This window comes from Myotis yumanensis, unplaced genomic scaffold (assembly GCF_028538775.1).
Source record: "Myotis yumanensis isolate MYYU_CA2020_CCGP unplaced genomic scaffold, mMyoYum1.0.hap1 SCAF_1, whole genome shotgun sequence".
Lineage (NCBI taxonomy): Eukaryota > Metazoa > Chordata > Mammalia > Chiroptera > Vespertilionidae > Myotis > Myotis yumanensis.
In genome coordinates this window covers 68329281-68354608 of record NW_027223752.1, presented here as the reverse complement: position 1 = coordinate 68354608, position 25328 = coordinate 68329281, and the positions used below count along the sequence as shown (strand labels likewise).

At 55.3% G+C, this 25328-nt stretch overlaps 2 protein-coding genes across 2 annotated transcripts; one reads left to right on the top strand and one right to left on the bottom strand.

Annotated features, from left to right (window-relative positions):
- Positions 1-1356: 1356 nt before the first annotated feature.
- DUOX2 (dual oxidase 2) lies at positions 1357-20050 on the bottom strand. Its single transcript, XM_070423515.1, has 34 exons — positions 19970-20050; positions 19764-19847; positions 19392-19481; positions 19036-19200; positions 18332-18519; positions 17970-18171; positions 17687-17853; positions 17220-17280; positions 16988-17084; positions 16476-16563; positions 16103-16205; positions 15391-15554; positions 14635-14810; positions 14313-14431; positions 13573-13710; positions 13217-13330; positions 12830-13032; positions 12414-12596; positions 11087-11312; positions 10914-11007; positions 8815-8996; positions 8208-8277; positions 7697-7780; positions 6788-6966; positions 6469-6699; positions 6206-6305; positions 5457-5506; positions 5043-5170; positions 4638-4791; positions 3304-3533; positions 2888-3046; positions 2387-2542; positions 2152-2280; positions 1357-1844 (listed from the first exon to the last, which is right to left on the bottom strand). The coding sequence occupies exons 2-34, from the start codon at positions 19831-19833 to the stop codon at positions 1722-1724; spliced, it is 4623 nt and encodes a 1540-aa protein (XP_070279616.1). The 5' UTR covers positions 19834-19847; positions 19970-20050; the 3' UTR covers positions 1357-1721.
- A 728-nt stretch (positions 20051-20778) lies between these two features.
- On the top strand, positions 20779-24712 carry DUOXA2 (dual oxidase maturation factor 2). Its single transcript, XM_070404774.1, has 6 exons — positions 20779-21004; positions 22275-22332; positions 22757-22891; positions 23156-23369; positions 23667-23881; positions 24240-24712. Exons 1-6 carry the CDS (start codon positions 20858-20860, stop codon positions 24431-24433), a joined length of 963 nt encoding a protein of 320 aa, XP_070260875.1. The 5' UTR covers positions 20779-20857; the 3' UTR covers positions 24434-24712.
- The last annotated feature ends 616 nt before the right edge of the window (positions 24713-25328 follow it).

Sequence of the window (25328 nt, the reverse complement as noted above, 5' to 3'; positions counted from 1 at the left end):
TGGGGAGATATAGATGAAGTGGTAACACTAAGTAATACACGGTAACTCTAAGACTTATACACTTTGCTGAATGTAAATTACACCAAAATTTTTAAAAACTTAAAGCTCAGCTTTTTAGGAAAGAGAAAGTTAAAGAAGGAAAAGGAAGGTTCTTAAAGAACCAAAATTGGAGATGACATCCCAGGTTGAGTCCTGTGTAAGGTGACCAATGGTCCTGATTTGCCTGGGAGTGAGGGATTTCCTAGGACAAGAGACTTTCGGTGCAAAAACTGGGAGAGCCTTGGATAAACCAAGTCAGCTGGTTACCCAACTGCTGTGGAAGTGAACTGGGAAGGAGTTTGGATGTCTGGGCCACAACCTGGACTCCCTTGGTCCCAGAGTCTTAGGGTTTCTCCTGTGGGCTCAGAGAGGACCCGCCAGGAGGTCAGGACAATGGGCTTTGCTGGCTGACACCAGGAACATCAGGGTTGGGGAGCCACCTTTGTTCCCAGGTTATTCCTCAGGATTCCTGACCCTCTTGGAACATAAAGGGGTGGAGGGTGAGGAGGAGGGAAAGGCCTTAGAGACTGAATTGAGGCACTTGGGCTGACCAGTTTCTAAGCATCACAGCTCAACTGGGCTCCGAGGAAGTTCTCACTCATCCCTGTTCTCACATCCCCATTCCATCCTCCTTCAAATGCCTAGGCCAAGAAAGTACCAAAAATATCTTCCACATTGATTCTGTGGAAGATAACCAGACATGGGAACCTCTTGAAGGAAAATACTATTGTATCTCTTCACCTTCACAGCTGTCAGAAGGCAGGGGCTGTCCTCTCCCAACTTGGTCTGCCACAACCTGCAGTGACTTGAGCTGTAGGGGTCGCCTTTCCTTTCCTTTCCTTTCCTTTCCTTTTTTTTTTTTTTTTTTTAAAGAAAACAAAGGTTCCAAAGATAGTAAATAGTAGAGCAGCCAAGTTTGAATCTAGGCGTATCTTGATTCTACAGATGAGATTTTTTAAATTGTATATGTCTTCTTTTTCCCCAATTGACCCCTCCCCACCAGCCATTCCCACCCCGGGCAAGTCCCCACCATCCCAGTGCCTGTGCCCATTGGTTATACTAATATGCATGCATACAAGTCCTTTGGTTGCTCTTTACCCTCCCTCCCCCAATTTGTCTCTAGATCTATTCTTGTTCATCAAATTATGTTGATCATTATATTCCACATATGAGTGAGATCATGTGATATTTATCTTTCTCTGACTGGCTTATTTCGCTTAGCATGATGCTCTCCAGTTCCATCCATGCTGTTGCAAATAGTAAAAGTTCCTTCTTTTTTATGGTGGCATAGTATTCCATTATGTAGATGTACCACAGTTGTTTTTTTAAATATATTTTATTGATTTTACAGAAAGGAAGGGAGAGGAATAGAGAGTTAGAAACATCGATGAGAGAGAAACATCGATCAGCTGCCTCCTGCACACCTCCTACTAGGGATGAAGCTGGCAACCTGGGCATGTGCTTTGACTGGAATCCAACTGGTGCCCTTTCAATGCACAGGATGATGCTCCACCAACTAAGCCATACAGGCCAGGGCTCCTCTCCCTTCTCAGAGCATGGGCGATGTGGATGTGGGGTAATGAGGGAGCGGCTGTCCAACTGAGGCCACAAGTGAATTCAGACAAAGAAACTGCCAGGTGGGCTAGTCCTCGGAGGAGAAGCAGGCACCAGGGAGGGTGGGCTCAGAAGTTCTCATAGTGGTGCACGAAGTGGGCCTGGTCCTGCCTGTTGATGAGCTGACAGGCCTTCTCTACATTCTTGGTCATTCCTGGAGGGCCGCAGCTGAATACCCCGATCTTCCGTACCTGTCAAGTGCATGTGGGGAGAGTGGTTTCAGAAAGAAGGGTCCTGCAGGCTTGAGAGGCTCACTTCCGGGAGGAAGCTGCTTCTGAAGCCTGACTGAAGTGACCAGGGCGTCAACCCCAGACCACAAGGAGGAGACTTGAGCTGGAGATGGGAAGGGGGTGGGGAGTTTAAGCCTTCCTTATCTTGGGGCCAAGTTCAGTGTGGGGGGCGGGGGTTCCACTCAAGATAGAGCCATAGGGTGCTTACAGGTCAGGATGTCCTGGTGGGGAAGGCCAGAGTCCCAAGATGGGTGAGGTTGGGACTAACCTTTGGGTGAACCTCCTGCAGGGAGTTGAAGAAGGGCTCAAAAGGGGGGCGACCAAAGTGGGTGATGGAGCGCAGGCCCGTGAACAGACTCCGGTTCAGCACCTTCTGGAAGTGCCGCTCACAGATGTACTGTTAGAAGAATGATTGGAGGAAGAAGGTCAGAGCCAGGCAGAACCAGGGCAGCTCCTAGCCTAGATGGTTACCCACCCATCCTGCCCGGCCGGCCCTGACGTACCAGCATGGTGGTCCTGAGGTCGAACTTCTCAGCCAGCTGGGTGATGTAGATGTGCACGGACACCAGGTCCTGGTGGTCATTCTCCTCCACCTCCCGGATGATGTCAGCCAGCCACTCGAACTGCCGCTGGGTCCGTGTCACCCAGATGAAGTAGATCTGGGGACACATGGCTGGAGCTGAGGACTCAACTCAAGGTTCCTCCATCCCGCGTGCCTTCCCCTGAGCGGCTAGGAAGCCCCAGATTACCCACAGACACTGACCCTCTGTCAGGACCCACAAGCTTGGCCCAAGGCTTCTAAACAACAGATCCAAGCAGAGGCCCTTCTGGCTACACTTCCTACCCTCCCTCAGAACATTTGGTACATAGAAAACTGGGTATAAATGGCCCTGGCAGACCTAGTGCCTATGAGCCAGGGGCTTTTTCTAATGCTGTTCTGTTGTGATGTGGGAACACAGTCCATCTATTCGGATTCCTTTGAAGAATGGGAGAGAGACACTCACCTTTTTACAGAGCATTTGGCTGCCCAAGGACGACTTGAAGACCAGGTCTTTGAGGATGGAGGCAAAGGGGGTGACGCCAATGCCTCCTCCCACCAGCACTGACACCTCAAACTTATGCCACTCCTGGTGGCCCTCTCCAAATGGTCCATCAAGGTACAGCTGCCAACAGAAGGGGGATGGAATGAGCCTAGACCTGCCCCAGCTCTGACGCTAGAAATGGGGCGGGGGCGGGAGGCAGGGGGCAGGGAGTGAGTATAAGGAGAAGAAAGATGCAGGTACATTCTAGCCTATTCTGAGGCAAACAACCCTCTCCCAGCTTGGCCTTGAGGTATCTGGTGCTTCCAGACTCTGGGAGGAAGAGGACAGAGACACGTCTGTCAATGCCAGAGCCCCAAGTGGTTCCCAATCATGGGCACCTTCGGGTATCTGTCAGAGCCGTTGGTCGGGGGTGAGTAGATCTCCCTGAGGCGAGTGGTCCAGGGCCCTGCCGCCCGGATGTGCAGGCTGAGTGTGTCCTCATGGGGCGCAGAAGTCAGTGTGAAGGGGTGGTACTCATTGGTCCCCAGAGCCAGGCAGGCGATCCGCACCCACTGTCCTGACTTGTACTCAAAGCTTGGGGGCCGCTGGAACTGCAGGTGGGTCACCCCTGGGGTCATGGGCAGAGAAGGGCAGGGATTAGAAGGCTTGCTTCTGGAACCTAAGGACTGGCAGGTACCCTGTCCTCTCCACATGCCTGAGGCACAGGGAACAGTCACATGGTCTGAGCAAATTGGGCTCCTGAGGCTGGGAGTCAGAGGACCCCCTCCTCTGTTTCCTGGGTAACATGAGAGTTTCTCTGTTCTCCTGTTGCAGCCCCTCTCTTCTCTCAGATCTCTGTTCCCACATAGGATTCAGGTCCGATACCACTGTCCTGGATACAAGCCTACTGGTTCCCCAGGGGCCAACTCAGTACTTACCAAACTTCCACTGCTATAGCCATATCTGCATAACCCCTGAACTATCACTTATGTTTTTCTTTGAATTGACTTACTTTTTCAATTTGATTTACCTTGACAACTAGGTTTAGGTCACTAAGGTTGGTGGAAAACCAATATCATGTCCTCTAAATAGAAGGCACCATGTTTTATCAAATTTTTTCTGGATACCCTTTGTGGCCTGACCACAGCTGAACCTCGGGCCTGTTCTCTCTTTGCTGAAAAAGGAGATTTGCAGGTATTGGAGAGTACAAAAGCCAACTAACACCTTGTTGCAACTTTGTCCTTAAGTAATCTTGATTGAAATAAAGTAGAAATGAGGTTAATTTTCTTACTATGTGAGTCCTAAAGGTTGGATGGTTCCTTGACACCTAAAATCATCTTCATCACCCTCTACAGCGATGTGAATGCCCACTTTAGCCAGCAATGGCTCTCAACAACAGTCTCACAATCGAGCCCTTGGCCTGTCTCTGAAAGGGGATTGTTCTGCAGAATTGGCTGTGAAAGGGATATATGGTTTCCTGCCCTGCACCCAGGCCACACGTGTGAGGGTCTCTCTTGCCCTTAAACGCCTTCATCGGCACTTTCAGCTATCTCTTTTCTAGTCACTTCACACTGTCTACAAGTCCTCCAGGGACTGCATTTGCATCAGGAATGCTGCAGGGGTCCCAGAGAGGCTATCTCAAGGCGGGGTAGGAGGCCTGGGAAGCTGTCGTCCCACACACCCTGAGTCAACTTCCCGTGCTCCCCACCCAGGGTCAGGTCAGGCCTGGTACCTGAAGGCAGCAGCTCGGCCTTTACCACGCTGATCTCCACCTTCTTCCGGCTCAGGCTCACCAGCTTGTCTGCCCCGTAGATTAGTGCCGGGACCAGGAAGTAGATGTGGAAACGGGGCAGCTGGACCAGGCCAACGCTGCCGTGGATGATGATCTGGAGACACAGCCAGTTAGTATGGCTGAGGCCCAGCCAGGCCCCCTGCCTGCCCTCCCCTTGCCCAGATACATTCTGCTTGGGCCTTGGGCCTGGGCTGGGTAATGGGGATGGAATCAGCTTCAGAGACTGGGATCTCAGACCTCAAGGTCTCCGTTTGAGATCCTGTGTCCAATACAGCCTGTTCCCCCTCCCATCATGAGTGCTCACTCCTACCCCATGGCCGGGCCCTGCCCAGAAAAGTCCCTCACCAGGATGTAGAGCAGGACGTAGAGATGGTGGGTCAGCCAGAAGCCCCGGAAGCTGCGGCGCCGGAAGTGGTGGGAGGCGAAGACATACATGATGGCCAGGACCAGGAGCAGAAGCACTCCTGTCATACCTGGAGGTACGGGATGCAGGGACAGAGAAGCATCTCAGGACTTCAGCCTGGACTGAGAGTGCAAAGAGCATTCTTCCCCCATTCTGCCCTCCTTCCCTGACCTCCCTCATCCCTCCCTAGTTCCCGGAACAGCCTGCCTGAGGGGGCTGCAGCTGGGGCTTGTCCTGGAGGCTAGCAAGAGAATCGCTAATTATTATACACACAGATGTGTTCATGGGAACATGAAGACAAAAGCAGAAGTCCTCAGACCGTACCCCCAGTTCCCTCACACAGCCCCACTCCCTACCTGGGACTGTCTGGAAGAACCACCAGTAGAACTTCTGGGGAACCTGGGACCTGTGGGGCAAAGGCACATGGGACCTCTGGCTGGGGCAGGAGGGGCTCCGCCACTGTCACAACATGCTTCTCTTCCTGCCGGCCCTGATGGCTGAGGTGACTGGGCCTCCACCCAGAGGGCCCACCATCCTTCCAAGGAACATGCCACCCAATCACCCGCAGTTCCATCCTCTGCTCTCGCAGCAATTCCTCCTCCAGTGTTGTCCTCAACTCTCCTACTGTGCCTGATCTTTGCTTCCTTCGGTGCTTGGTTCATGTTCTATAAATTCAGTGAGGGCAGGGGTATGTGTTTTGCTCAGCGCCCTATCCCTATGCTCAAACAGTGCCAGGCACATAGGAAACGTCCAGTAAGTATTTGCTGAGTGATTGCATGTGCCTTGGCATCCCTACTCTCTGGCTCCTGGATGGCCACATCAGATGTGCTCCATACCTGTTTGCCCAGTGAATGGCTAATAGGCTGAGATGTGTGTGAGGTGCATGTGGGAAAGAGTCTCCAACTTCATCTCCCAAAATCCTTCCCTGGCCAATCACGGCCAGCTTCCTTCCTGAGGCTGAGGAATTCCCCTCTCCGCTTCCCCAAGGAGGCTGGCATCTCACCCTCACTCAGTGAGGGAGTGGAGTGTCTGGGACCATCTGTTTCTTTTCTATTATACCCTTGGATGTGCCCAGGTGTCCCTAGGGGACCCTCCCAGAACTGACCCGTCATCCACAAAGACGCCGGGGAAGATGCAGGCCAGCATGCTGAGGGGGCTGACTGAGAAGATGTAGACATTGACCACGTGGCCAGCGCTGTGCAGAACTGAAAGAGACAGATCGTTAGAGATGCCACCCTGGGCAACTCCAAGGGAAAGAGGAGGAACAGGGGGAGAGATGGAAGTAAAAGTAGTTCCAGTCACCTCACTATTTCCCCCACAGCTAGTCCCAGGGGCCTGCAGCAATGAGATTCCCCAGGAGCCACGTACCAGCCAGGACAACAGCAGCCATGGCGATCCAGCGATGGAAGTCCACGGCGGCGTCGAAGGGCACGTAGCGGTTGAGGAAGGTCTCCCGCAGGAAGGTGATGAGGTTGCGGCACATGGTGAGCAGGATGTAGGAGAACATGAAGGAGACGCTGGCGGCCGTGCCCCGAGACAGGATGATGCCCACAAAGGTGGTCTGTGCGATGCCCGAGGGTGGCGAGGCAAAGGCATAGTCTGGGGACAGAGTGGGACGCTGAGGAGCGGGAAGAGCAACCAGAGGGCTTCCCTTTGCCCATCCACTGCCCCAAACCAGAGCTCGTACAGTAAGCGCGCTCTGCAAACAGGCCCGCACAGATGGCTGAGAAGATCGTGATGCACACGATGTGCCGCCGGTAGTTCTCCACGAAACGCTTGTACTGCTGCAGCTTCTGGGCCAGCAGGCCCCTCTGCCTCTCCTCCTGCAGCGCCTTCGTGTACAGCGGCGGAGAGATCACCGCTGCCCTGTAGCCGGGAAGGCAGTTAGCTGTAAGGTCAAGGCACCCTGGCTTCCCCTAAATTGTCAGCCGGGCCGGTGTGATTCAGTGGTTGCGCATCGACCTCTGAAGCAGGAGGTCACGGTCCCATTCCCTGGTCAGGGTACATGCCTGGGTTGCTAGCCCCCAAAGGGGGACGTACAGGAGGCAGCTGATCGATGATTCTCTCTCATCATTGATGTTCCCATCTCTCTCTTCCTCTTCCTTGTTCTCTGAAATCAATAAAAATGTATTTAAATTTAAAAAATATCACCCCATGAAGGAGACCTGGTGACTCCCTGGGGGACAGAATTGGCCACAAAATAAGTTTTTGGGGGGTAGACTCCCAACCCCCCAAACCTTTGCCTCTCATCTTTATTTGTTTTATCCACCCCCTCCTTTGTCTCCCCACTACCCTACTTCACTCCCTCTTCCTCCTGTCTGCTTTGTCCTTCCCTCTTCCTGCTCCCTGCACAGGCTTCACTGCTCTGCCCAAAGCAGGCAGGAGCCAGGAGACTTGGTGTCGCGTCTGGGTGCCAGGTTCTAGCCTGAAGATTAGGATATTGATCACTTGACTCTATAGCCCTCCAGTCAAGTTAGGTACTGATGGAATAAGACTCAGGATGGTCTCTTGTGTGTCAAGGTGGTGTGGGCAGAACCCAAAGACCCTAAGATCTCTCCCCATGTCTCCTGGGCCCAGGGGTGTAGGAAACACTCACTTTTTGCCAAACCTCTTCTTCAGCCCAGGTCCTCCAAGCTCTGGGACTTCTGAGGCAGGGAGCCCCCCTCTCTGGGAGCAGGAGCTGAGAAAAGGTAAGTGGGTCTGGTTCTCCCCTTGTCTTTGCAGCCAGAGGAGAACTGTCAGGTCAGAGCTTGGGGATGGGGTGGGGTGGGGTAGGAGTGGATCCTATGACCCATCCTGCTCACACAACTTGCCCATAAAACTGGTCAGAGAGGAGCAGACAGGAGACAAGGCAGAATGAATAAATATGATCTGGTCATCTGTTCTATAGGATGGTTCTGTCCTGGAGAGGCAGGAGAGAGCCAGGCTCCTGAGGAGCATGGGGTGTGGGAGGCAGCTGGAATTTGGGCTAGGACTAGCCATGCACTAAGAGTAACTTTCATAGGTCAATGACTGACCCCAGGGTCAGATTCAGCCAGCCCTACTTTCTTCATTTCTTTGCAGGGTACCTGGCCAAATGGACTTCCCAATGCCCCATTCCTTCTCACCGTTCTCCAGGAGTTCGAGTGATGAATGAAACTCGACAACTGATGTTTGGTTTAAAGATGTCTCCAACACCTGGAGAGAACAAAAGAGGCTTCCCCATGAGGTGGGTGGGGTGGGGTGGAAGACTGTCCCTCCAACACCACCCAGCCCTCTGGGAAGGGTGCCATGGCACTTGCCAGTGACTTGGTCATGTCCTCATCTCCTGCTCCAGCTTTGTTCCCCTCACTCCCCACACTGCACACAGGGCAGCCACTGCTAGACAATGTGGCAATTCTGTGCCATTAGGAAAAGGAACCCTCTCCAGGTAGACGCCTGGGCCTGCAGATCCTTTGTGTAAAGAAAGCAGTGCCTTTTCCTCTGGCCAGATACAATCCAGACCAATGCACATGGCTTGGTGGGCAGAATGTAGGCTGGATTTCAGCTCACTTTTGAATCCTCAGTGGGCATTTTTGTGCAGGGCTGTAGTACACCCTTGATTACACATGCCTGACTCAGTGCTAAGCACCAAGGACTAAGACAGAAATGAGATCTGGGTTCTATACATCAGGAAGTCTCGTTTTGAGGACACACCCTTCCTTGACTCTGACCATTCCTTACATACTCACACACCTTCACCTCTGACACAGAGCTGCGTGCGGCGGAGCTCGCTGTCGTGGTCCCTCAGCATAAAGTGGAAGTCCTCCCATGTCAGCTCCTCCTTGTTCTGGAAGCCCGACTCCCGGAACATGGACTCCACCACCTCCTCCAGCTGGGCCTTGGACAGGCAGTTGTTGGCGATCTCAATGAAGGACCTGGGAGAGGACCAGACAGAGCAGCCTGTTACCTGGCGAGGTCAGGCTCAGGCAGGTGCAGAGTGGGGCGGGCCATGGATGATCTAATGTTGTTGCCGGTGACCCTGGAAATAACACCGAGAAGATATTCATCCAGCCTGTACCCGACACTAAGCTGGGTGGGGTGACCACGAGCTCAAAAGGCAGAACAAAACTGAAAATGACCTTGACCAAGGAAAGATAGCAACCTTCAAACAGGGAGACATCTACAGCTGGGATGAATGTCCACTTAGTGTAGGGACATGTCCAGGTATGCCATGGTGCCATGACAGGGTCTCTGCCTCTGACAGGATCTCTCTCGTATTATGTCTCCCACACCATCGCTGGGCTCCCCCTTTCACAGTCCAGTGGGGGCATAGAAAACTGGGGGTGGGAGGGGGCAGATAGCTGCAATGGTCGCTGCTTCCTCGTGCCAAAACCTCAAAGCACAGACAGGATTGTTTCCACACCCAATCAGACAGCACCCACAGTGGCAGCAGCAGTAGCCATACTCTTTTCTTAAGCTGTGCTTTGGGATGAAACTATGAGCCCAGAAGAAAAAGAGCTTTTCCCACACAGTACAGCAAGCACTGCCATCACACTGAGAAACACATCATCCCACTGAGACTGAGGAAGGTCCACACACTGAGGATAGGATGAGAAGGTGGAAGCTCATGCCTTGGGGGCAGGGACCCTCTCCTAAATTCCATAGGATGTACTCTGGCCCGGGCCTGCAATGGCACACCCAGCGCGGTACAGAATGCAGTCAGCTAACTTCACCCCATCCCTTCTAGAAGCCCACGTCCAGTTGTGGTATCTGGACTATGAGAGGGATGAGGCAGTCAAGGGGAATACAGAAGTCAATAGAAAGGCTTAAAGGGGGAGAACATTTAAAAGGTCCTGAGCTATTGTATGCATTCTATTCATTCATTTGTTCATTTATTCCATCTTATTCAGTGAACTGTGTATTGAATGCCTGTTATGTGCCAATCACAGCATAGAGGAGGTGCATTCAGCAGGAAACAAAGAAGTCATGAACCCCATCCTTATAGAGTTGAAGGGGACTGTGCTACTGGAGCATTGTCTTCAGGAATAAGAAGTCTCAAAACTGATCTTTATCAAGACACTACAGCCGAAACCGGTTTGGCTCAGTGGATAGAGCGTCGGCCTTCGGACTCAAGGGTCCCGGGTTCGATTCCAGTCAAGGGCATGTACCTCAGTTGCAGGCACATCCCCAGTGGGGGGTGTGCAGGAGGCAGCTGATCGATGTTTCACTCTCATCGATGTTTCTAACTCTCTATCCCTCTCCCTTTCTCTCTGTAAAAAAATCAATAAAATATATTTAAAAAAAAAAAAAAAAGACACTACAACCTGAAATGGCTTAAGGGGCAGTAAGAGAGAAGGGTCAGAAAATGGAGGAACTCTCTGTGTTCCTCCTCCTGCTAATCAGGGTGATTAATATTGGAAGAGTGACTAAGGTTGTCCATGCTCCATCCACCTGTGATTTCACTGTATAGAGCAGTGTTAGACATGCTGTAGACTTCACAAAGATCCCGAAGCATCCAGAAGGGGTTAGTGGACTTTTGTTAGTGGTCATATTAGTGTTGGTTGTGGTTTTGTTTTTTGTTTTTTTTCTAACTAGGGAGGGAGAATTTTCTGGCTGATGTAAAAGCGCAGATATTGACCCTCCTGGAGCAAAGTTTGGGAATGCTAAGTGAGAAAGGCTTATACTGGGGACAGAAGGGACAAACTTGTGAAGCTGGCTGCTCTGAGAGTCTAGGACGCACTGAGGGCCAGCTCTCAGTGGAGGCTGCCTCCTTGCCTACACTCCTCTGACCTGACTTGTTTTCCTGTTGAAAACATCAGGAAGTCTCGGGGCTAGAAGGGCCCAGCCTGTACCGCATCATGGTGAGGAATTCCTCCTTGGAGAGAAAGCCATTTGCATCCAGGTCATACATGGTGAACATCAAGCGGGACTTGTCCTCTGGGGAGCCTGGGAAGAGAAAGGGGGATACAGGTCATCTCTCTGCTGAAAGAACCCTGGATCCTGGAATGGCCCACCATCCACCTACCTTTCATGAAGACCACCAGGATGTCCAGGAACTCCCGGAAGGACAGGTAGCCATTGCCGTCTTTGTCGGCCAGAGAGAACATGGACTCCACAAACATGTCCTGGGGCTTGAGGCCGAGGGACTCAGCAAACTCAGCCCTACTCAGCTCACATGTCAGAGCCTCTCGTACCTCCTGTGGCGAGTCCAGGGGCTGAGCCCTTGCACCAGCCTGGTCGATGTCTAGCGCCTGTACCCAGGCAGCAGTAGAGGGAAGGAGAGAAGGAAGTGAGGCCTGGCTGAATGCAATTCAGTGACCCTTCACATCTCTCCAAAGTCCAACTAAGAAAGGGAAGCCCTTGTGGCTACCCCCAGTCCTCAGATATACTCCTGACTTGGGCCCCTGTTCTCCTGTAGAGGGAGTGGCTTCAATCTCTAGCATTTTCTCCCTGGACCCAAGATCCAGGAACTTTATACAGTAGGAATGGTGCTGGGCCTGGCTTGGAGCAGCAAGGGGCAAGGTTTGGGAATGCTCAGTGAGAAAGCTTATACTGGGGACAGAAGATGTAGTTGACATGGGTGGACAGGCAGGAAGAGGCTAGAGATATGTTCTCTTACCAATTCAGACAAGCTGCCATGTGCCTGATTTGGTCTCTGCACATTATTCAAGGATTTTAAAAGTCATTTATATGTAGCAACCATTTGTTAAATGTCTACAATCTACAGTTAAGTCCTCAATGTCATCAATAGGTCCTGTGACTTTAAGCAAAACGAGGTACAACAAAACCAATTTTACCTTAGGCTCATGATATAAGCTTGAGTTAAGTTCCTATGTCATCTCATCAAAGATATCAGAAGATCTGCTGTACCAAGCATTTGGGCTAAATACTACATAGAACAGTGTTCTTCAAATGTTGGAGTGTATCAGGATCCCTTGGCGGGTTTATGGGCCCCAACCCCAGAGTTCCTGATTCACTAGGTCTGGAGCAAAGTGAGGGGGGTGAGGGCTGCTAAAGATTTGCATTTTTAACAAATTCCAAGTTCAGGCTACTGCTGTTCGTCTCTAGGGGCTACACTTTGAGAACCACTAATATAGATTGTCTCACTGAATCCTTACAACAATCCAATGGGATGAATCCTATTTTGATAGGCTGTTTTATAGATGAGGAAACTAAGATACAGAGCAGAGGTCATGTGATTTGCCTAAGGTCACACAGATAGTGAGTGGCAAAGCTAGGATGTCTCCAGCCCACACAGCAGAAACTTAGTTCACCCATACAGAGTCCTATCAGGCCAAGGTTTCCTCCAACCCATGGGTTGGTCCTATCTTCAAAACGCACAGCCATAGCACCTGAAGAAGGTGTCTGAAGAAGACTTCCAGGATGCGGCCCCGCTGCTGCTTGGTCACAGCCTTCCTGAACAGCTCATTCTCGCCCATCTCAGCCCTGTGGAGACCCAGAGTCCACTGCACACAGGAGTCTTGCAGATGCTGAATGAAGCTTCTTCGATCCTCCTCGGAGTTAAACAGCAGCACCTGGGTGGGAGGAAGGCTGAGCCAATGCTCAGAGCTTGAGCTTCTGGTTCAGCCTCCCCTCAGAGAACCTTAGGTTGGGGGTAGGTGAGTGGCCCAAGAGGGTCAGAAGGAGGGTCAGAGGACCTCTGAAAGGAGTGCCTCTCCCACAATCAGCCTTCACGATGAGCTCTGTAGCTAAGAAGAGGGTGACTCGAGAGGACTCGCTGTGAGAGGGGAGGCAGGATGGGCTGTACCAGGTCATATTCCTTGGGGATCTTGAGCAGCAGGGTGCGACATCCACGGTTGTTGGACAGAATGAGGTTGACCTGCTGCAGGGGCCGCAGCTGGATGGTGCGCAGCACAGAGAGTCGCATATCCAGAACCTGAAGACACTTGTCTTGGAGCAGCTGAATGATGACGGGGTAGCTGCTCTCCCTAGGGCCTGGCCACTCCATCGCTGCAGAGGAGATGATTGGGCAGAGCAGTTCAGCAGAGGTCCCCGGGCCCCTGCCCTCAGGCCAGTTCCACTCTACCGGTCAGAACAGGCATCCCAAAATCTGGCTTTCTCCCCACATTGTAACCTGGTTCTTCCCCCCCCCCCCCCCCCCCCACCTGCTCCCTCCTCCTCAGTCCCATCTCACCTAGTATTCCATCTTTGGCTGCCTCCTTCTTCATACTCTCTTTGCCTTTCTTTTGTAATCTTTTGAGATCTCGGCTCCGGAAATGGGCCACCACCCCAGAGATAAGCAGACTCACTGAAGGGGATCAAAAGGAGCAAGTGGGTAGGGGAGCCCCTCACCTGAAGCTTTACTGAGGCTTGGCTGCTGCCTGCCCCTCCCACCCACCCCCGCCACCTCCCAAGGCTCACTGTGCCCGGCTTCGGCTTCGACTATACCAAGAAACTAGCCCTGCAAGCCAGCAGGTAATGAGGGGCAGGGACAGACCGTGGGAAGGGGGAGGAGGAGAAGAAAGATGGGTGAGGGGGTGAAGGGCCCACCTAGAGGAAGACAGCAGAGAGCCACGAGGGTGATACCAAAACCAGGACCACTGCCCTCGAAGTAGTCAGTCACGGTCATGGGCGCACAGGTTGGCAAATCCTCAATTGTGAGTTGCTTGGGCTGAGGACACGGTGCACCTGAGGGAGAGGGCACAAAAGAATCTCAAAGCCTGAGGGTCCTACTCCTTGGCCAAGCATCCTCCCTCTCTCCTGTAAAAAACCAGGTACCGCCGAAACCGGTTTGGCTCAGTGGATAGAGCGTCGGCCTGCGGACTGAAAGGTCCCAGGTTCGATTCCGGTCAAGGGCATGTACCTTGGTTGCAGGCACATCCCCAGTGGGAGGTGTGCAGGAGGCAGCTGATCGATGTTTCTCTCTCATCGATGTTTCTAACTCTCTCTCTCTCTCCCTTCCTCTCTGTAAAAAATCAATAAAATATATATTTTTAAAAAAAAACCAAAAACAGGTACCCTCCTCTCTCCCAGGCTCACCTCACTGGAACATGTTCCCCTCCAAAAGTCCCCTCCCATATCCCATCTCGCAGCACTCACCGCAGCTTGACCACAGGGTGCAGCCTGCGAACTAGTCCAGTCTCTAGTGGGGGAGATGGCCTAATGCAGGCCTCCTAGACTAACAAGGAGGGGGCTGCCTGGTGCCTGGCTCCCTGGACAGCACCAAGTGATCCCTCAAACCTTGGTTCTTTCTCTGGCAGCCATCTCTTGTATTCTCCCAGGCCACCTACCTTCATGCCAGATAAAGACATTGGGCTGCAGGGCACTGGGGTCCACATTAGTGACAGCCACCAGCACGTCCCGCAGAGTGGTGTTTCTGATTTCTGCAATTTCTTCTCTGGAGAACAGCCTAAGTTGGAGGAAGCCAAGGATTTTGAGGATGGGAAGGGGTTGTAGGCCTCTAGCAACCTCAGCACCAGGTACCCAGGTGAGGAAAGAGACCCAGAGGGTCTGGGAAGAAGGTGGGGCCAGTTGGGAATCAGGAGCCCATGGGGACGGTTTACAGGCAGAGGATCTGGGCCCAAGCCCAAGTGGGAGCCAGGCAGGCCTTACCCATTCCTGGTGTTCTCAAACCAGTAACGGTCACCATCCCGCAGACGCACAAACTGGTCGAGGACTATGGCACTGAAAAGGGGTCCGGGGTCTCCCTGGCTCTCCAGGAGCCCCCCAGGGAGTAGCTCCAGCAGGGACAGGTCGTGGTTGTACAGGGCAGCTGTGGCCTCCAACACCTGGGGAACCACAGGAGGTGAGGTCTGTGTGTACACAGGTGTGTCTATGTGTTGGGGAGGGCAGCCACTGTTGCCCCATCCCTCAAACATAGAACCCCATCAGCTACTTGGCTTGCTGTTCAGGTCTCTTTCTAGGCAGCCCCCTCGGCTGGTGGCAAATCTTGTGGGAGGACCAGTGTATCCCTGCCCATGCTGAGACCACTATCAAATGCCCAAGGATATCTCTTGTGACCATCACTACCCAGACTGCCTGGCCCCAATGATTAGCAGCTTCAGAGTCACCCAACTCTTGGGGAGGAACCCCGCAGGAATAGGGCAATGGCACCCACCCAGGGGCTACCCTGCAGGAATGGTACGATGATGTAGTGGTGAGGAACATACTCTGGAATCAGGTGGCTGAATTCAAATCCTGCATCTATGAGTGACTTCACAACTATGTCATTGATAAAACGGGGATAATAGTAGTATCTACCCTCCCACATTCCTAACGTAGATTAAACGAATTACATGTGTCAAGGACCGGGAACAGTAGGGCCACAGGAAAGCTTTAGTTGCTATTATTATCATTACTATTCCTGACCTGGGCGTCCACATTGGGGTTGAGGTAACTCCAGTTCTTCGGGTTCTCTAAACCCAAGGCTAGCAGAGCTTGACTATAGCTGGGCAGCCCCATATCCCTGCCACGCTGGATGCTGCTGGCCACGTAGTCTGTGCGGGAGAACTTGCCAAAGCCAGGCCAATAATCTAAGGAGGGGAGAGGACTAGACTATAGGCTCAGTCACTTCAACCCTTCTTTGCCCAATAGCCTCCAATTGGGCTGTTGACACTACCCTCCCCCTCTCCCGCCCCCAGCACTTGTCCACATGTGACTGTATCCATATCATCCTTGCCTTGGTGTGGAGTCCATGTCACCATGGCACAAGAGACTTTTTCTGCTAAGTCGCTTCCCCTAAGACTCAAGACTGTTTTAGTTACCAAGCAGAAAATTCCCTAGCCTTTACCTCCTTAACTTCAAGACAGGACTGAATGAAAACGTTTAGAGACCTAAGCATTGAAGAGATTGTGGTGCCGCCCTTCCCCCACATACTCAGACATAGGCAATTTAGAATGAAAACAACACTAAACTGTAAGTTGAGGGGAAATTTTCAAAGCTTATTTTCTTCTAATGGCTATTTGCAGTGTATCTCTGTCTCTGCACTGTAGGTACCATAGGTCTACCTGTTGATTAACTCAAAAGAATCCCCAGGCTGCCAGGCCTCTGGGCCCCTTTCCCTTCCGGTTCCAGAGCTCACCCCTAAGATCTTCAACCACTATCCTGTCCTCCAGCTCTGAAATCTGGGAGGCCATTCCCAGCAGCAGTTGATTCACTGCCTGGGCACTGTTCAGGTTGGGGTTCTGGAAATAAACAAGACTCTCAGTCAAGAAGGCTTTCAGGTCCCTTCCCAAAGCCCAATCCCTCTAACCTTGGACCACAGGACAAGGGTCCCTTGGCCAGTCCCAGACTCTCTTGAGCTGTTGTCCCCAGATAATTTTCTGATTCCTCTACCCTTCATCTCCCACCACCCTGGAGCAGCAACACTCAAGAATTGGAATTGTTGCTTTCCCCAGCCTATGTAATGAGACTGACCTTGAGCCACCTTCCCTTGACCCTGACCCCAGGCTGACCTCCCGAGTCCAGTAGCTGTTGCAGACTCTGAGAACTCTGGAGGTGTTAAGACCCTTGGTGATATTCTGGAAATCACAGCTGGCAGTTCTGAAATGGGAAATCAAGAATGTGGTGAGGGGATTCAGAGAAGAAGCTAAGATGGGGTTGAGTTAGGTGAGGGATTCAGAGGGGGTTGGCCAGGTCTGAGGGATAGTCCCTGAACTTCCTTGAAGTTCTGGCAATGTGTGTGGATTGAAGATAATCCACAGGGTGGGAAGGAAAGGAGGGAAAAGGGTTATCCAGCTGATGGACAAATCCTGCTCTCAGCAACTGAAGTTCAGTCATTATAAGGAGCTGGGGAGATTTCCCTGTTAAGGCTGAATCTCCTATCCCAGGGTCCTGTTTTAGGACCCCAACGTCTGCTTCCTTCACGTCATTGTAGAGGTGTAGAAAACGCTCCAGGACCCCAGGCCCACTAATTCACCACCTCTGCCAGTGCTGCCTCCCCTCCCATCACCAGCCTCTCCCTCACCTCATGTAGACGCCAGGGGGCACCATGGTGGAGAGGAACTGTTCAGAGGCTGCCAGGAACTCTGGAGAGATGCTGGGGTCCAGGAAAGGGCGGTACCCTGCCCCATGGGAGGAATATGAGAAATAAACTCCTGAACCCTCCATCCTCCCATAACAGGCATCCACCTGTCTTCTTTCCACCTATGGATCCTAACCACAACCTCCCTCAACACAGGTGCCCCCCATGCCCTCACCTGTATATTCTGGGGGTGTTTTCTGCAGGAAGCTGGGCAGCCACTCATACAGAGCAATGTTCTGAGGGTCAAGAGAGAGGAAAGGTGGGGCGAATGCTCCAGCTGCCAGGCCAGGAGGGTCTGAGCCAGGGGAGGCTTAAGTGGGAGAGGAAGACCAGGCAGGGGCAGTCATGGGAAAGGCAGCTCAAATGGGAGAGGAGCTGAGCCTCTCCCCACAAGGAACAAGGGATTGGGGGGCGGGCAGCTAACTCTCTTGTGTAAGTGGCACTTTGCCTCTCTGTCATCCCTAGACTTTAGCTCTCCACGTGAGCAGGGGGTCCCGCGAGCAAGGGAAGTCCTGGTCACCAGCTGTCCCAGTAAAGGGTGTTTCTGGGTGGCCGGTGTCCAAGGATGGAGGACTCTGCAGGGGAGCAGAGTCCCCGCGGACCAGGGCAGGAGGGTGGGGCGGGGAGGGCCGTGGCACCGACCTGGTAGGTGGCAATGACCCTCTTGCGCGCGTGCTGGAACAGCTCCTCGTCCCCCCAGCGCGGGTGCTCGCGGGCCAGCCTCTGCGCGCACAGGTTGTGGTAGCGGAACCAGAGCAGGCCCAGCGCCTGCAGGAAGGGCTCGCGGTTCCCTCGCTCGGCCCCAAAGGCTGCATCCGCCAGGGGGACACAGGAGGAGAGGAGCGGGTGTGACCCAGGGGAGCGCCACCTCGCAGACCCCAGCCCGCCCCGCCCTCCCGCCCGCCCTGGCGCCCCACGGCCTCACCGTACAGCCCCCGGGGCCCGCGCTGTCCCGTGGCGGGGTCGGGCGCGGTCCACATGAGCAGGGGCTCCTGCGCGTCCCGGGGGAAGGCGGGGTCGGCCCCCGACGCCAGCTGCCCCCCAGTGAAGTTCCGCAGCGCGTCGCTCCAGGAATGCGAGGAGCCATAGATGGCGCTGCCGTCCAGCCAGCCTGTCACCTCGTTGGTCTGACAGGTGGGCAAGGGGGTGGTCGAGGCGGGTAAGGGAGGCCCAGGGCCAGGGCCTTGGGGGAGGGGGGTCCTCTCCGCACACGACCCTGCCAGACCCGGAGCCCAGAGCCCCACCCGCCTGGAATCCAGCTCCTGCCCGGCCACCTGCCCATCTCACCAGGTCCCGGGGGTTGCTGGGGCTCTGTCCGGTCTTGGGGTCCCAGCGGCTCCTCTGGAAGGGCAGCACCACATCCCCGCGCCAGTTGGGGTCGAACTTGGGGTCCCCACGTGGGATGTGGATGTTGAGGAACTCGGCGGGGCAGCTAGGCCTCTCTATGCTCACCAGGTCCGAGAGCACGTGGTAGCCTGCGTGCCAGGGGGCGAACTGGTGAGAATCGCCACTTCCTGTGGCCGAGTTTCTCAAGAGCCAAAAGGCAGATGTTCGAGTGCAAGCGTTACCAACAGCTCTGTGGCTTTTTCTAATCTGCAAAGTTGTTGTGACCATCAATATAATTAATATAAGCCCCCTCCCCAGCCAGTCCCCATCTCCTAATAGGTCCTTCTACCTCCCCTCCTCTAGCGGAGGTGGGGGGGGGGAGGGCAAGGGGGGAGGTGATGGGGGGAAGGAGAGTATGATCTTATTGAGAGGAGAGCTGGCAGGGGACTCAGCTCCTGAGAACTATAACGGAGGGCCGGGGTTACTCCTGGGTTTGGAATAAGGGGTAAAAGAAAATGTATGGGAGCAAAGGTCCCTGAATGGAAACCCAGATCCCTCTGAGATGAAAAAAGGCTCGTGCTGCTTAGAGGGGGTCGGGTGTGTGGCTGAGGACTTGCAGAGGGGCTCAGTGGGTCGGCCCTCGTGTTTTCCCACGTCGCCCTCACCGAAGAAGACCCCCAGCACGGTGCGGTTGCGGCGGGATGCCAGCCCGGCTGGGCCCTGCATGGCGGCGTTGCTGAGTTGGCGCGGGTTGGGCAGCTGCGGCTCTCCCAGAGCTTGGTACACACCGTCTGCGTAATTGGCCGGTACCAGGCGTCGCAATGGGCCGCCTGCAGGAAACAGGCTGAGTGAGGGCACTCCGTCCCCAACAAGCCCCGAACTTTGCCCTCCTCTTCCCTCACCAGGGACAAGACCCCTCTCCCTGGTCTCCTGGCCCCCGCAGGGATGCACAGGCGTTCGCTGCGCAGGCAGCCGGGAGGCTGGCGGTGCGCTCCCCCACAGGCTCCTCGCCAGGACGCACCTGCAGCGCCGCGCTGGTGGTGCCGCAGGTTGTTGAACCAGCCGTCATAGCGCTGCACTTCCCAGGGCAGTGAGAGTGCGTCCGCGCCGCCTGTGGGTCAGAGAGTGGCCCCCTCAGGGCTAGCCTCCCCGCGACGCCCCGGGTACCCGACGACCTCAGCCCGCGCTTCTCCGGCTCGCCCAGCGTCCCCAAACCGACCCGAGCGGCTGTGCCTGCGCAGCGTGGAGGCTGCGCTGGGACGTTTGCCAGCCTGCTGAGCCGCGCAGCCATCTGACCCGATCTTCCAGCCTCAGGGAACCGCTTGACTTCATTGCTCCCTTCCCTCAACCCCAGGGGTACTGAGTGACCCCCGGGAGGGCACCCGCTGCTTACCCGCCGGATCCAGGGATCCGGTCAGTAGAGCTCCCAGAAGCACCAGTGTCTCTGGTCTTACGTGGAGCATGCCGAGCCTGTAGCCTGGGGAATAGGAGGTGGTATGTGAGGGACAAAAAGCTGGCGTCCCCAAAGCCTACAGCCGGCACAGAAGGAGGAGGCATCAGCTGTTTTCACTTCGGGGGCGAAGCTTTTAGAAGCCTTACCAAAACCCGCACCGGCACGCTGCTCTTTGGGGAAGACGGCGGACGTGACAGCCCTCACCTCCCCGCCTGGGGAACTGCTTCTCCTAGAAAGCAGGAAAGCAGGGGAGGGAAAGGGGCTAGTAAGCTGGAGGCCAGCACATGCAGCGCCTCATCCTCCGAAATGAATGTCTCTGCATGGACTGGAGGGATGGGAAGATCGAGCTCCAAGCCCCGGTCCAACCTCTGGTTTAGAGCCCCCGTGGGGATCAGAAGTCTTTTTTCCTCTTGGAATCTTTGCTTTTTTGCTCTGCTTCCTGCCTCCACCACCCCATTCCCACAGCCACTCACCAGCTCAGCCTCCCCGCTGCGCTCTCGCCCAGCGCTCCGGGTCCTCTGAGGCACGTTGCGCGCGTGTCCACTCTGGCTAGACGGGTTACAGGTGTGACCGGCTGGACTCTGCGCTCACCCCCTGCTAGGAGGCAGGTCTCCTCTCATTTGCATAACGACCGCCTCCTCTACTTTGCATGATCTCTTCCCGGACAGATCCCACTTCCAAGCCCCGACGCTGCTTGGCACGCTGCCCGTGCAGCTATAAAAGGAGTCAGGGTCCCGAGCGACTTGCAAACGCAGAGCAAACCGCAGAGCTGCAAAGGTAGCTGTGAGAAATAATTCCGTTTTCCCCGCTGACCCGACTCCTCCCGGGCCAACCCTGAGCGCTCGAGGACTGCGCTCCCCAGCCCAGGGGCGCAGACTTGACCAACCCCTTGGGTCTTGCCTTAGCACGCCAGGGGCGGGGTGAAGAGAAGTGGAACTCAAGCTTCGACGCCACGGACGCGCTCTCCCAGCTCCAGCAGGCTCCGCTCCCGACTTTCCCGCCCGACAACGCACAGCGCTCGGCCTCGTTACAGCATGACGCTCTGGGATGGCGAGCTGCCTTTCTACCCCCAGCCCCGGCACGCCGCTGGCTTCAGCGTCCCGCTGCTCATTGTCATTCTGGTGTTCCTGACCTTGGCTGCCAGCTTCTTGCTCATCTTGCCCGGGATTCGTGGCCATTCGGTAAGGGGGTGCTAGAAGCTGGGGTCTGGGGACGTCGTGGGCAGCTTGTTTCGGGAGGACCCAGGACAGATTAAGACTGCAGCGAGGACCTCCATGGAAGAGTCAGACAAGCATAGATGGGGCAGACCCAGAAGCCTAGCGCAGCACGCACCCCTTTCCAAGGACAGGAAGAGGTTCCATTCTAGACATCCTAGGGCAGCGGTTCTCAACCTGTGGGTCGCGACCCCTTTGGTGGTCGAACGACCCTTTCACACGGGTCGCCTAAGACCATCCTGCACATCAGATATTTACAGTACGATTCATAACAGTAGCAACATTCCAGTTATGAAGTAGCAACGAAAATAATTTTATGGTTGGGTCACAACGTGAGGAGCTGTATTTAAAGGGCCAGACGGTTGAGAACCACTGTTAGAGCCTGGCCCAGTGGGTCATTCAGGAGGCTGCTGTGAAGAGCAGGTAGGTACCCACCTGGGGCCCATTCTAGTTTATGTGCTGGCTTGCCTCCTTGCCTCTCCCCCTACTGCAGCTCCATTCCCCCTACTCCCATTCACTCCTCCCCAGAAGGACAGAAACTAGCTGCTCAGACTGCTGTGTTCCACTTGTGTGCTGGGTTGAGATATGTGTATATGGATTCAGACACTTCCCCACAGGATTCAAAGCTGTAGCCGACTGGATACTTGCCCTGAGGTTCCCGTCCCTCTCCAAGAACCTACCTTGTTTTTCAAGTCTCGGAAGACTCAGCCTTCCTGGGTCTTGTCCTGCACTGGTTTCCTGGGAAACCAAGGAATGCCTGAGAGGTGGTGTTCATACCTCTCCTACTTGGCCACCAACCCCAGGGCCTCCTTCTCTTGGGGGAGGTGCCCCCTCCCTGCCTAACACTTCTGGACTCACTGAGCCTTTTCATAGCAGTGACCTGAGCAGGAGGTAGAACCAGGACCAGGAGCCAGATAGCTGGGGGGTAGGGGGTGGGGGGTGGGGGCGGTGAAGGTTGTGGGAGAGCACCAGGCAGGGAGAGATGGCCGATTGCAAAGTGGACTGGGAAATGGGGTTGGGGAGATGCAAGCACAAGGTCAGAAAACATCAGAAATGCCAGTGGCTCAGAAGGACTTGCACGAAAAGGAAGCCTGACTTCTGCCTCAAAGCACCAGGAATGTAACTGGGAAAAGGACTTGGGGCAAGAGAGGGCAGTTGCAGGAGCACTAAATATCCAGGGGGCAGGGGGACTCTGGTTGGATAATACCCAGGCCTGACCCGGTGCCTGTTCCTGCAGCGCTGGTTCTGGTTGCTGCGAGTTCTCCTCAGTCTGTTCATCGGCGCAGAAATCGTGGGTGAGTGCGTGGTGCAACCGATGGGGAGGGGACCTGGGGTGGGGGAGGAGGCTGGCAGAGGGCACCTCACTGACCCACTGAAGCCCCTCTGCAAGTCCACAGCCACACCCCCGACCCCCACTAAGCAGCACGAGCCTTTTTTATTTCAGAGGGATCTGGGGTTTCCATTCAGGGATCTTTGCTCCCATAAATTTTCTTTTAGCTCTTACTCCAAACCTGGGAAAATGGAGAGCTGGGCTTCCCTCTTCCTCTGTCCATTTCCAGCTCTTTCTAGTGCCCACTCTTCGGTTCTTACCATGTAGACCATATTGGACCTCCACTCCCATCTCTCTTCACAGTATCCCACCTTCCATCACCACGCTCCCAATTCCATCTCCCCAGCCCTTCCCCTAACCGTCCCCCCCGCCCGTGCCTCTCCTCACAGCGGTGCACTTCAGTGCGGAATGGTCAGTGGGTAGAGCGAACACCAACACCTCCTACAAGGCCTTCAGCGCAGCCCGCGTCCGAGCCCATGTGGGTCTGCACGTGGGCCTGGAGGGAATAAATATTACACTCACAGGTGAGCGGCTGGGCGACAGTGAACTTCTGGGATGGACAGACCCCCTGGAGGGGGCGGGGGGAGGGCTGGGCGGGAGTGTGCCAGGGGCAGCTGCAGGGCCTCTCGGGTCTCACAGGGACAGAGAGCTTGTGGTCCTCTCGCCTTTGTGTTTTCCCCAACCCCTGCCAAACCCGTTTCTCTCGCGCCTCCGCTTTACTATCCGAATCCACTTAGTTTCCGGGTCCGGGGCTGGGCGCGGCCCCATGACCCCGCCGCCCTCCGCAGGGACCCCGGTGCAGCAGCTGAACGAGACTATCGACTACAACGAGCAGTTCACCTGGCGTCTGGGCGAGGACTACGCCGAGGAGTACGCGGAGGCGCTGGAGAAGGGGCTGCCGGACCCAGTTCTCTACTTGGCGGAGAAGTTCACCCCGAGCAGCCCTTGCGGGCTCTACCGCCAGTACCGCCTGGCGGGACACTTCGCTTCAGCCACGCTGTGGTGAGCCCTGGCGGGAAGGCGCCGTGCGTGTGTGTGTGTGTGTGTGTGTGTGTGCATGTGTGTCCAATACGCTCCGGGGAGTGTGCTCGGCCCTCGGTTCAGAAGGTCAGGAGGACCGCACAGACCGTCGGAATCTCCCAGAGCCTCATCAAAGGCTGGGATCCAGCCACACCCTTTGGGGGTTCCCCCTGCACTTCCGCCACACCACCCCGGGGTTTCGGCCTGGGGTAGAGGACGCGAGGCTGCGGGAGCCCGCGGCCTGGGAGGAGCGGGCTCACAGCACCGGTGTCCCCGCAGGGTGGCGTTCTGCCTCTGGCTCCTCTCCAACGCGCTGCTCTCCATGCCGGTCCCGCTCTACGGAGGCCTGGCGCTCCTGGCCACCGGCGCCTTCGCGATCTTCGCAGTCTTGTCCTTCGTCTCCATCGCCAGTGTGCCGCTCTGCCCGCTTTACCTGGGCTCCTCCGCCATCACCAGTCACTACGGCGCCGCCTTCTGGGTGACGCTGGCCACCGGTGAGGACCGAGCGATGGGCCCGGGCGGCTGGGGATAGGGACGGGGTTTATACCGGTTGCGCGCTTTCCAGTTTACAAAGTGAGTTCACCTACATTACTCTTTGCCCCTCTCGATAGTTCGTAGAGGCAGGCGCTGTTGTGCCCATCTTGCAGAAGGGTGTGGCATCTTGCCCAGTGAGCACTCGAACCCTTGTATCATGCCATCCATATCAGAGGTCCTTCTGTGTGTGTGTGTGTGTGTGTGTGTGTGTAAGAAATGGGAGGGGTGGCTCCACAGATGACGGGGGCAGGCCGGGTTCTGTCCCGGAGCCCTGACAGCGCCCCCCCCTTTTTTTTCTTTACGTCTGCGCTGCCGCAGGCGTCCTGTGCCTCCTTCTAGGAGGGGCGGTGGTTGGTCTCCATTACGCTAAGCCCAGCGCTCTTCGCACCTTCTTGGACGGAAGCGGCAAGAACTTCGGTAACCAGGCGCGAGGGGGCTCGCCTCTCGGCCTCAACAACCCATCCTACAAGCAGTTCGAGGCCATGGCCACAACGATCAGTACTAACCTGTGAAGGAAGGGGACTCGACCTCGGACTCCTACTCCGCCTCGGTCCCCGGGCGCAGAAGTTCACCCCGAGCAGCCCTTGCGGGCTCTACTGCCGGTACCGCCTGGCGGGACACTACCCTGCGGTGCCCCTCCTGACCGCAGTGCCCGCCAAACCGGAGCCGGGACTGCTCTGGGAGGGGTGCTGGGCTGCCAGGAAAGGTGGGCGGCCTCAGTCATGCGCCTTGCACCCAAGTCTCCCAAGATGAGCTGCAAATAAATTTTTTTCCCTTTTGTTTTGTAAAAACGGTTCTCCGTTCATTTCCATGGCTACTTCAGACTCTTGTGCGACACCCGGCCTCGGGAGACTTCGCTGGGCTGCAGGCGGCCATAGAACGTTTTCTTTGCCTTGCCGCCCCATTCTCCATCTGGAGAATCCAGAGTAACCCAGGAAAAGATCTGGAAGACGGGCGCCCTCTAGTGAGCTCAGAGGAGATCCGACCGGAGCCAGCATCTTCCTGAGCCACCCCAAAGGGATGGATGGTAAGGGCACCGGTGACCAGACAGCTCACCCTCCAACTGACACACCCAGTGGGATCCCCCTCCGCTGGCCCAGCTAAGTGAGCTAAGAGGAAATGGAATTTTGGAGTTTATTCACTAACTAGAGGCCTGGTGCACGAAATTCGTGCACTGGGTGTGTGTGTGGGGGGGGGGGTGGGGGTCCCTCAGCCGGGCCTGCGCACTCTCGCAGTCTGGGAGCCCTCGGGGGTTGTCTGACTGATGGCTTAGGCCCGGGGAGTGTGGGGAGCGGGCCTAAGCCATCAGTCGGACATCCTTAGCACTGCCATGGAGGCAGGAGAGGCTCCCACCACTGCCACTGCACTTGCCAGCCATGAGCCCGGCTTCTGGCTGAGAGGTGCTCC

Bases quoted from the DNA above. Each gene is read 5' to 3' on its own strand.
- DUOX2 (XM_070423515.1), bottom strand. From the start codon at position 19,833: ATGCTCCACGTAAGACCAGAGACACTGGTGCTTCTGGGAGCTCTACTG. The intron at 17,854-17,969 runs GTGAGGCCGTGG...TGGCGGATGCAG, and splicing joins CGGGCCCCGGGGGCTGTACG to CCTTTGGGGCCGAGCGAGGG. The intron at 16,564-16,987 runs GTGAGGGAGAGG...TTCCCATTTCAG, and splicing joins CCCCCTGGCGTCTACATGAG to AACTGCCAGCTGTGATTTCC.
- DUOXA2 (XM_070404774.1), top strand. From the start codon at position 20,858: ATGACGCTCTGGGATGGCGAGCTGCCTTTCTACCCCCAGCCCCGGCAC. The intron at 21,005-22,274 runs GTAAGGGGGTGC...CTGTTCCTGCAG, and splicing joins CCGGGATTCGTGGCCATTCG to CGCTGGTTCTGGTTGCTGCG. The intron at 22,333-22,756 runs GTGAGTGCGTGG...CTCTCCTCACAG, and splicing joins CATCGGCGCAGAAATCGTGG to CGGTGCACTTCAGTGCGGAA.